This window comes from Sinocyclocheilus grahami, unplaced genomic scaffold (assembly GCF_001515645.1).
Source record: "Sinocyclocheilus grahami isolate Dianchi unplaced genomic scaffold, SAMN03320097.WGS_v1.1 scaffold259.1, whole genome shotgun sequence".
Classification (NCBI taxonomy): Eukaryota; Metazoa; Chordata; class Actinopteri; order Cypriniformes; family Cyprinidae; genus Sinocyclocheilus; species Sinocyclocheilus grahami.
In genome coordinates, this window is record NW_015505438.1 from 2,601,210 (window position 1) to 2,612,597 (window position 11,388).

The following is an 11,388-nucleotide window of genomic DNA, read 5'->3' on the forward strand; positions in this document are numbered from 1 at the left end:
ATCCATATTCTTATTGTGGGCGTGAAACTCTCTGCTCTAACCTCCTCTCTATTTGAATGAACTACAAGTGCAAAGTCATACTACACTGTTTAGTGCACTCGAGAGAGAAGGTAACATCGTACCCGAGGGCATTCTACGGTTAATAGTTACATAGACAACACTTGTTTCCAGTCACCGATTTTTACGGAGCAATGGAGCCTCATGTAAACGCAAAGCGGCTTTTTAATCACGCGACAACCCTGAAGCTTCACACGGGGAATTTAGTCAACCGCAGTCGACTTAAGAAGAAATGTCCGTCTTCACCTAGTGAGGAGGTATGTTGTGACTTGAGTTTGCAGTGCTAATGGTGGACATTGGTCCATTTCGGCAGCATGGGTACGGCATGTTTTATAGTGTGATATTGCTCGGTGAATGAGTTCAGCCACGGACACCCCATTATTTATGTTAAGTCCGGTTCTTTTTTAAAGCATCGATTCCTTCGGACGGTTCATTCACCGAACCGGTTCACAGAATCATTTGAGATGTCACTCAAGTGTTCCTAGACGTTCGCACGCATCATTTACGAACGTTTAAAAAAAAAAAAGTTAAATAAGTATATTTTCAATATAAATTCTGAAACATGAGTTGTTTTAGTTGTATAAACTGGATTTTGTGTACATTTGTTTTGTATTTGGATTCTGTCATGATTAGCCTAATTATACCTACTTTTCCTCTACATACTGGCATTCCTGTTCGAAAAAAAAATGGTTCCAACTTCTAAGTTTCTTTTTTATGTTTCAGCATGACATCCACCTTACAACCGAAAGCTTTGCGAATCGGTTCGGTCGAATCATTAAGATTGAGTCGGCTCACATAATGATTCGTCTGCTTCCATATTAATGACGTCAATGGCCAGCTTGCCTCGGCTCGTGCTGCTCATGACATGCCACTGTATGCAAAATGTGGTATGAGAAATTGCAGTGCATCGCACTGTTGTTGCATTTACGTTCAAATGATCAGGGGCCTCAATTTTAACCGTTGCGTACGCACAAAACCTGCCCTGAAAGAGGCGTAAGTTACGCCACTTCTTACGCAAAAGGTGGGATTTATAAAAAACAAACTTGACGGGAAAATTTGAGCACCTGCTCGCAAACTCTGATCCATGCATACGGACTTGTTTTTCCTGGAGAGAGAAAAGTAATGAAGTAAACAACGATTATAAAACTGTTTTCATTTCATCATATACATTTACATTAAACATTTCCCTTTCATTAATGGAGATAAGCACTGAAATTACATGAAGTCATTACTCAGAAGTTAAACCAAATTTATATGAATTTAGACAGCCTATTTGTAGTGGATATGTGGATACGCTTGATTACTTTTCCTGTGGTATGTTATGTTTTAATGACAGCGAGGAGTGCTATAGGCAGGGGCGGATTTAGTGAATTGGGGGCCCCAGGCAAAATATAGGAATGGGGCCCTATACATTTGCACACATTTTCCTAGATCAACCTTGAGGTTCCATTTTGTTGTTTTCAGCGTAAGCCTGCGTAAGCGGAAGCATTAGGCTGTCTAATTCTAAACTTTAAAATACATTTATTTTTAGTTGTTTTAACTACAAATTTAAATAAAACTGAAAAAATAATGAAAAGGCAATTATACATTTACACACCTAAAATACATATCAAGAGCATGCGATGAGATGCAACACAGATGAGAACAAAACAGCGTTGGATGAAGTGGATAAGAGCCCTGCACGGGCCTCAAATATAGGCCCTAGCCCGTCTTTTTTCCCCTTTTCCCAAAAACAGCTTATTCTACTGTTTCAGCTATTAAAATAGTTCAGTTTTGTATGTAATGGAAAAGTGAATATATTTATTTTCGATTTTTTTATAAAGTAAATTTAGAAAAACATTTGGATTAGTAAAAAACATTTAAGTAAAGGTCAGCGGCAGACAGTGAATTGATCATAGCCTATAGCCTATGTTTGATCAATTTAGCCTTCTCAAATCATCAGGACTTGCCTAAAATACAATCTATATATAAAACAGTTCAAGTATAAATTTAAATGTTTAACCTATATAAATGTGCATATCCAATCTTTTGCGGACAGTGGAAGCTGAAGCGCGCTCTGCAGGACACGGAGGCGCCAGCGCCAGCGCGATCGCTTGCATTTTTTTTCTAACAGTGGAAACAACTTAAAATACGCAGTCATTTTAGCTCATAAAGGTAAGAGTAATACATTATTCTAAACTGTAAAGGGTCTAGTTCTATTTGTGTACACTCACAATATCAATAAAACGTTGTGCTTTTATAAAATAAAAAAACAAACGCTTTCTGCCGTCTCGGTCTTGAACAGGAGCGCTTCACAATGATGAACCTAAACTCAGACATGATCAAAATATATAGAAAGCTTTAAATTACTACTTTAAAAAGAAATAATTCAAATCGAAAATAGACTCCTAATAAAATAAACTCTTTCATTATGTAATCTGTGCATTTCTCTCTAAAGGCACATCCAATTAGGAGATGGCGAGTCATTTTTTTCATCACTATAATTGATGGAAGGCCCGATTATAATTTGCGTTTTATTTTATAATTCCGTACAGTTAAAAAATAAAACACTAATTATAATGGCATATATGTAAAACTTTGTCCTATAATTGTATAGCTGCTTTTTCTGCTTTTTATGTTGCTCTGTTCTGAATACCTTAAAATGTGAAGGATTTGCTGCAACGCAATTTTGTATGATATGTTAATTATTTATATTTTTTTTATCCATGCTGCAAATGCTTTTAAAAAACAGCTTTAAAATGACTTTATTGCATTCCAGACGCTTTTAAACTACTTTTCACTATAAATTTTATGGGTAGCCTGAATGTAAACATTGTCATGAATTTGTTGTATTCCCATTTGTAAAATAGCCAACAAATTAATTGTTGTAGGCTAACCCGATCTCATGAAAGTGCGTATAGCACGGTTTTCTGATTGTATTTGGCATAATATTTCTATGCAGAAATTGACTTTGGCATGCAAACGACTGATAAATTCATAATTAACAGCATGGGTTCAGTCGACAGAAATACGGGACACACAGGCCTATAATAGCTGCTGAAATGTTTGCGGGGGAAATCTCAGATCAGTCTGAGCGCTCATGGTACTCACAGTGCCGTACACCTGCAGACGCCACTGACTCGGACAGTTGTCGTGGTAATAAACACCATAAACAGCAAACGTTCACGTGTCCACACTTAATGCGCATATTCTATATGAAAAGCATTTTAGGGGGCCCTTGGCTTTTGGGGGCCCAAGGCGGTCGCCTACCTTTGCCTAATGGGTAAGTCCGCTCCTGGCTATAGGTGCACAATAATTGATCTTTAAAGACAAACTGCACATCTCATGTTATGAGAAAATATTTTTAGTGAGAACAATGATCAATGATGCGCACTTACTTCGATATTATGGCGGAAAATATGATTTTTAGCAATAAAAATGTATGTGTGGCACAAATGGCATTTATAGTCCGTATCTTATATTTCCTTAAAGTCGGCATGAAATCAAAATTGACTTTATTTAATTTACTAGCGCACATTGCTAGTCTTGATGTGAACAATTAATCCATGCAAGTTAATCCGCTGAAAAAAATTGTTTGTTTTCGTGATCTTTAATCAAAATCTGAAATTTGCTTCTGCTCTGGAATGGCATTCCTTTTCTGATGACGTCAGTTTGACGGCTTGGGCAGAATATCCTTAAACACACCCCTCCAAGGTTGAGAAACAGAGAGGAGGAGCGTAAAAATTAAACCATGCCCTCTATTCAATATTCCGTTTCAGCTGGAAATACGTCACTACACTGAAATAAAGTCGGCAGCAACTTCCTGTTCACGCAGACTTTAATGTCTTGTACCTTTTGTGTGTTCAAGTCATGTCGGATAGATCGTATTTACGAGTTGAACACACCACAAAGTCGTTATTATGAGTGGGAAACTCGAAATTTTCTTTAAGCCCCGAGTTTCCGAGTTGGGGGCGTGTCAATGAGAAACATGGCGGAATCGATGGATGCAACGTATAGTTGACGGTAAATTTTTTGTTTAAATTGATAGTTAAGTTGTCCTATAAACTTAAATTGGTCATGTTCTTGTTACACAGCTGAAATCCAAGTAAAAAAATGCAGACCCTGTTGTATTTTCTTGTAATTTATTAAAAGAAGGTACACCGCCATCTTGTGCCGACTAAACTGACTTGAACGCACCTGACGTTGTAATTACGACTTGTCAACTCGTAAGTACGAACGTCCCAGGAGGACTTGAACGCAGCATTTGATAGTGTTAAACATGGTGTCACGTGGATGGGAATATGCATATAAATGATATGCAGATGAGGTTATGCATAGTAAAACTAGGCGTTGTAAGCGCCATATATAGTGATTTCGGGGAGGAGTCGGGGTGGAGATGCACGTACGCACAATCTTTCCCTGACTGGGACTTATAAAGGGATTTTTGCACAGGTTCTGGCATACACATGGTCTGATCTGATGATCTGAAAATTTTTGCGCATACGCAAAATCTAGCTTTTGTGCCTACGTACACTTTTAGGATGAAATCTACAGAGAGTTTTATAAATGAGACCCCAGGGCTTTGTTTTGCCATCCTTAGTTGTAGCTGTGCATACAAGCAGTGCTTCTGCCTAGTAACACTCACTAGACCCGTCACAGAAGATGTACAGAATTAAATGTGATCTGACCTCTGACATGCTGGAATGAAGAATGATGCAATGTCATGCTGATGTCTTATAATCTCAACAGATGTCTGACAAATGACTGCATTTTCTATAGCTACTGGCTAAAACCTTTCTGACATCCATCATAAAACCGAGGCTTATTGTTCAAGCCCACACAAGTGTATTAGTAATGTTTAACCATGTATATGTGAAGATTGTAGATGGTATTGCAAGATTATACCTGGAATGTTAATGATGTCTTAAACCTTTTTGCTCAACAGTCTATAACAGGGTGTTTCTACAGTACACTAGGTATATAAAATGTTTCATTTTATTTCATGTTTATACACACAAACACACTGCCATTCAAAAAGTTTGGGATCAGTAAGACTTGAAAGAAATCTCTCATGCTCACCAAGGCTGCATTTATTTGATCAAAAATACAGAACAAAACTGTAATATTGCAAAATATTATTACAATTTAAAATAAATGTTTTCCATTTTAATAAAATAATTTATTCTTATTATTCTAAATTATTAGTTAATAATTTATTCTTGTGATGCAAAGCTTTTTTCTTTTTGGAACCTGTGATACTTTTTTTTTTATTTTTTCCAGGATTCTTTGATGAATAAAAAAAAAAATAGAAATCTTTTCCAACAATATAAGTGTTTACTATCACTTTTTTTTTAATCAATTTAAAACATCCATATTACTATTATACTATTATTAATTTCATAAATTATTTCTTTAAAAAAAAGAAAGAAGAAAAATGACTTGCCCCAAACTTTTGAACGGTAGTGTATATTGTTACAGATTTCTATTTTGAATAAATGCTGTTCTTTTATTAGAATTTCTACACATAATATATAATCTTAGATGTGATATATAATCTTAGAATATATGTTAAAAAATACATAATTAAATTATGCATTTTTTTTTTTATTAGACTTTTCTAAAAGCCTACAGGGGCAAAAGCCAAAAGTGTCTATGAATATAAATATTGAAATATGTTTTTGAAAGGCTGCCAAGATGTTGTATTTATGTTTCATAATTTGAATGTTTTTCAATGTTTTCTGAATCCACAGCTACAAGACTGCATCCAAGGCACGCTGAGCGAGTGGTTTGCCACAATGCCGTCATCTCTTGACTCTGTAAGACCTTGCATGACACTCATTACGAAAGTGAAAAAGGAAACCTTGAGAACTTCTAAACAAGCCGTTTTAAGCTAAACAAATGTCATCTTTGACATGTTAAAGATTTCAGTTGCATGAAGTAATCAGACCCACTGAACATAAACAGTTGAGCACGCTGTGGATTGTGGGAAAGCAAACCGGCTGCCTCTTCTGCACCATTAAAGCATATATAGGCAGTGGGATGAAAAGACAGTTGTTATGGTGATTGTTCATGGCATGGGGCCACTGTGCCTCTGCTCTGGCTCTTTCTGCCTGAGAGCTCAGCAAGTAGAGAGTAAAGGTCTTAGCACACAAAAGCTGAGGCTTATTGATGCATTGCTTTCATGCAGTCCATTAACAAGGTGTCTAATGTTTTCACATGCAAAGGTAAGTGAGTTCCATAGACGCAAGATTGCCAAAAAATTATGCAACTCTAATCCAGTAAGTGACTGGATACTTTCCATGATAGCATGGTTTTGCAATTACCTTTGTTTTTCTTCTCAGGAGCTTCCCAGCATTCTGGACTGCACTATTCCAGAAAACACAGAGGCCATCACCCCAGAGGAGAGAGAGGAGCTGAAAGTGTCTGGTGAAGATTACTGATCCTTAATGCATTAAAAAATGCTGTTGCAGTGCATGTGCATGTTATTAAATATGTTTAAATGTCTTTACAGTCAAGCTTTTTCTCACTGAGTCAGACCGTTCATCCATCAGAAGTGCGGTGGACATGGGTAAGTTCTGTTTAATGTGATGCTGTATACAGTGGGGCAAATAAGTATTTGATACACTGCCGATTTTTCAAGTTTTCCCACTTACAAAGAATGGAGAGATCTGTAATTTTCATCGTAGGTACACCTCAACTGTGAGAGACCGAATCAAAAAAAATAATCCAGAAAATAACATTGTATGATTTTTTAATAATTAATTTCCATTTTATTGCATGAAATAAGTATTTGATACAATAGAAAAATAGAACTTAATATTTGGTACAGAAACCTTTGTTTACAATTACAGAGGTCAGACGCTTCCTGTAGTTCTTGACCAGGTTTGCACACACTGCAGCAGGTTTTTTTTAATTCTGTCTCTCACAGTTGAGGTGTACCTATGATGAAAATTACAGATCTCTCCATTCTTTGTAAGTGGGAAAACTTGAAAAATCAGCAGTGTATCAAATACTTATTTGCCCCACTGTATATGAATATTATTATGTTTAATTAGGTAAAACTGTTTATGTAGATTTACCCTAATCTAACTGAATTGAACATACTAAGAGCGTATTTGAGATGTTTAAGGCTCCATGTAAATATGAAAATTAGTACTGAAAGGGATCACATTATATATACAGCGGGTAAAATAAGTATTGAACACGTCACCATTTTTCCCAGGAAATATATTTCTAAAGGTGCTGTTGACATTAAATTTTCACCAGATGTTGGTAACAACCCAAGTAACCCATACATACAAAGAAATCAATACAAATAAATTCAGGAATTACGTTCGGTGTAATAAAATGGAATGACACAGGGAAAAAGTATTGAACCACTGAAATGTATTTAATACTTTGTACAAAAGTCTTTGTTGGTAATGACAGCTTCAAGACGCCTCCTGTATGGAGAAACTAGTAGCATGCATTGCTCGGGTGTGATTTTGGCCCATTCTTCCACAGAGTCTTCAAATCTTGAAGGTTCTGTGGGCCTCTTCTATGAACTCTGATCTTTAGTTCTTATTTTCTATTGGATTCAACTCAGGTGATTGGCTGGGCCATTCTAGCAGCATTACTTTCTTTTTCTGAAACCAATTGAGAGTTTCCTTGGCTGTGTTTTGGATCATTTGAAACTGAAATGTCCACTCTTGTTTCATCTTCATCATCCTGGTACTGTATGTGTTGGGACTGAACCAACTAATATTAATTTCCACTGACTAGGGGCAGGATTGCTTTCTAGTTACTGATAGATTTCAGCTGGTGTCTTGGCTTTCCATGCCTTTTTGCACCTCCCTTTCTTCATGTGTTCAATACTTTTCCCGTGTCATTCCATTTTATTACACAGAACTTAATTTCTGAACTTACTTGTTTTGTTTTCTTTGTGTGTGTGGGTTACTTGGGTTGTTACTGACATCTGGTGAAAATTTCATGTCAACAGCACCTTTAGAAATACATTTACTGAGAAAAATGGTGACATGTTCAATACTTATTTTACCTGCTGTATATATATTTTTTTCCCTGAGGTCCTCTTATTATCATGGTCATTTTTTTTAAATGATCCCTCTCTGACCCTTAATTATGACCCATAATTAATTAAAAGAATATTTTGTTCACCTAATAAATGCTCCCTTAGAATAAGAAATCAGCAACATCCTCATGATATGACAAATTTTTGAAGATTAGAAATAAAATTCATACAAAAATTTTCAATAATGACCATCATTTTAAACAAGTGGCATCAAATATACCTAAGTAGCAGTATTTTTTTATTTTTTTAACCAAATCAGTTTGTCAATACACTTTCAAGTCACTTAGTCAATATATACACTGCTTTTTGAAAGAAGTCCCTTCTGCTCGCCAAAACTGCTTTATTTGATCAAAATACATCAAAACTGAAATATTTAGACAGATTTTTAATACCAAAAATAACTTATTTTTTTATGTAGCTTATTTTCAGCATTAATTTTCAGTCTTCAGTGTCGCATGATCCTTCAAAAATCATTCGAATATGCTGATTTGGTGCTCAAGAAACATTGTTTGATATTTTTTTGGAAAAAATAATACATTTATTTCAAGATTCTTTGATGAATAGAAAGTTCAAAATAACTTTTTGTAACCGTGTGAAAGTCTTTATTGTCACTTTTTAGCGATTCAATGCATCCTTGCTGAATAATTTTTTTTCTTTTTACTGAGCGCAAATGTTTGAACGGTAGTGTATGTGAATATTAATTTCAGTTGATTTGACCATAACCCACTCTCCTCTTCTCTGTGTTGTTCAGCTTGTCTTTCGTTAGGCGTATCTCAGTTGGACTCTGTGATCATTGCTCCACCGCCTCTCCCCGAGGGTGAGGCACAGACGCTGACCCACCTGCAGCCGCTGTGGGAGGAGCTGGAAAGTCTTGTGCAAAGCCAGAAGATCGCTGCCATCGGCACGTCCGACTTGGACAAAACTCTTTTAGAGCAGCTGTATAACTGGGCTCAGGTCTGCTGTGAGTGTGCATTTCTTCTGCACATAACAGAATAATTGATTATTTACCATGTATTTTTGTGCTCTTTCATGCTATGCAGGTAAAGCCAAGTAGTAATCAGGTGAATCTGGCCTCGTGCTGTGTGATGCCTCCAGACCTCACTGCATTTGCTAAAGAGTTCGACATACAATTGCTTACGCACAATGACCCCAAAGGTGTGTATTTTATGCTGAGTCATTGAGCTCGATGACTGCGTGCACGAACTGGTTCTGCAATTTAATTATGAAACTGCATGAGCAACAGTGCAGGAAACCTAATGATGCCAATATTTCTTCTTTCTCTAGAGCTAATCAGTGCAGCAGGCTTCCAGGAAGCAGTGCAAGGGAGCAGTAAGGACCTGCAGGTGGACGATTGGAGGCTGGAGTGGGTCTTACGGTACTCCATCATAGTCAAGAGCAGAGGCATCATAAAAGCAAAAGGCTACATTGTTCATGCTAAAAAGGGCAACAACCTTTAACATGTCCAGTTTGAACAGGGTTTCCTTCAAATTTAGGGAGCTACTACATCATTGATGCATATTTTACAGGTGTTTTTTTTGTCAACACACTAAAGTGAATCTGAATTTTCAAAAGAACAAAAATTCACTCGACCCACTTTTCCCTCATGATTTAGAATATTTAGACAGCTATCTGTTCTTGTAGATAAATGCAAAGTGCCTCTCTTTTTCCTGACCTGGCCTGGTTTAATTCTCTGTATTTTTCAAAAGGGTAAAAATTTAATATAAAACAATGGTTGATAGGACATCAGATTAAGATTATTAAGATTAAGTTTTATTTAAAAATGTTAACCACTTTTTTTTAAAAAAAGAGTGGGCCATATAGTTGTATTTTTTACTTTAAATTTTAATGTTACATTTTAAGTCCTGTTAGCATTTTAAGTTTGTATAATTTATTTTGATCGATGCTTTGCTTGGAATGTTCACTAAATGTTTTCTTACCCGTTTTCAACAGATGATTCTATCTCTTTTGCATCCCTTTGTAAACAAAATGCCTTGCTTATCTGATAAAAAGAAATATTCAAATATGTAACCGTATGGGAGGCTGTAAACATGCATGGCATGAACGGCATTAACTCGTTGTATATAGGAATAATGATTATAGTTCCAGTATCCAACGAAGAGTCAGAATATATATTTTTACCTGTGTTATTTATTCATTGTAATGACGGTTCCTTTTGGAGCCAATCGTATAATAGAGTTTTTCTTTTATGTACTGTACATGTAATTACTATTTTCCCATATTGTGTTAAACATTTTTAATGTGGTTTATAAACTTCGGAATTGAAAAACGAAACATGGACATTGGGTTTCTTTCATTTCAATATTTATATGTTAGATGTAAGCAATATCCTCCTGAGACCTAACGCAAACTGAAGTTTTTCTTTTTCCATTAATGAATGTATGAATTAATTTTAATAGTGTCTCAAGAAGACAGAAATCCATATCATTATTTGCAACTCGCCCAACGCTCAAAACTGCTCCGCGATGCTTTCCTGCATCGATTAGTCACGCCTGCGCATCCGGAGAACGCGTCTCGCAGGCGGAAGTGCGTCTAACCTCATCATAGTGGCAAGATGGTGGCCACCAGGAGAGGAACACGCGTGGGCTCCCCTGTGAAAAATACTAACGATGAAAACTCTGGCGCCACGGTATGTAGGATACTTAAGTAGTTTCCGGAAGCGCCAGTGTGTGCTTGTAATTGCAGTGTTGTATGTATTTTCGTGCAGAAATGAGTCGCCGCATGTGTTCATACATGCCCGAGCAACTCTGGGGAAACTTGTTGACTAACAAATCACGTTCGTATTCAAAAAGATAATGTCTTATTCTTTGTAATGTCGTAAATCCTTCGTATTTTGTGTCGTCAGTTTTGCATTCTTCGACTTGAGAGTTATGTAAACAAATAAGACAGTCGTGGGCTGCATGTGTAGCTTTGGGCAGCAGATAGGGCAGTATCACCATGTGCGATACTCCTGTTATGCACAACATCTTGCCACCCCCTCCACATATGTATACATAAATGAGAATTATATTAGTTTTCTATAAAGTGACCATATGTTTTGGGTGAATCGTAAGTAATTTAATCCTTTCTGGCAAAACATGTGGCTGTATTAGGGATATGCCTGTATCAAATTTTCATGTTGCGATTAATTGCTCATACTTTTATCACGGTATTGAAATGTAGTTTTAAAAAAGTGCTGTCATAATACAGTATAACCGGTTTAATAACTTTTTTCTTATAACAAAAATAACTGAACATTTAAATGCAATAAAGCAATACAGAAAAAT

The 11,388-nt window shown here is 36.3% G+C and overlaps 2 protein-coding genes across 3 annotated transcripts in view; both read left to right on the plus strand.

Moving 5' to 3' along the window:
* Positions 1–7: 7 nt before the first annotated feature.
* Positions 8–9,660, plus strand: LOC107599012 (glutamate--cysteine ligase regulatory subunit-like). The gene is made up of 7 exons (XM_016290501.1): positions 8–314; positions 5,787–5,852; positions 6,378–6,462; positions 6,548–6,604; positions 8,856–9,058; positions 9,145–9,259; positions 9,389–9,660. The coding sequence occupies exons 1-7, from the start codon at positions 192–194 to the stop codon at positions 9,559–9,561; spliced, it is 822 nt and encodes a 273-aa protein (XP_016145987.1). The 5' UTR covers positions 8–191; the 3' UTR covers positions 9,562–9,660.
* A 953-nt stretch (positions 9,661–10,613) lies between these two features.
* LOC107599013 (deoxynucleotidyltransferase terminal-interacting protein 2-like) overlaps positions 10,614–11,388 on the plus strand; it is an 11,665-nt gene continuing 10,890 nt past the window's right edge. For both annotated transcript variants that reach the window (XM_016290502.1, XM_016290503.1), the window contains exon 1: positions 10,614–10,751. In XM_016290502.1, coding sequence (XP_016145988.1) covers positions 10,677–10,751 — 75 coding nt within the window. In that variant the 5' untranslated portion in view covers positions 10,614–10,676. The remainder of the gene's footprint in view (positions 10,752–11,388) is intronic.

Bases quoted from the DNA above. Each gene is read 5' to 3' on its own strand.
- LOC107599012 (XM_016290501.1), top strand. From the start codon at position 192: ATGGAGCCTCATGTAAACGCAAAGCGGCTTTTTAATCACGCGACAACC. The intron at 315-5,786 runs GTATGTTGTGAC...CTGAATCCACAG, and splicing joins CGTCTTCACCTAGTGAGGAG to CTACAAGACTGCATCCAAGG. The intron at 9,260-9,388 runs GTGTGTATTTTA...TTCTTTCTCTAG, and splicing joins TACGCACAATGACCCCAAAG to AGCTAATCAGTGCAGCAGGC.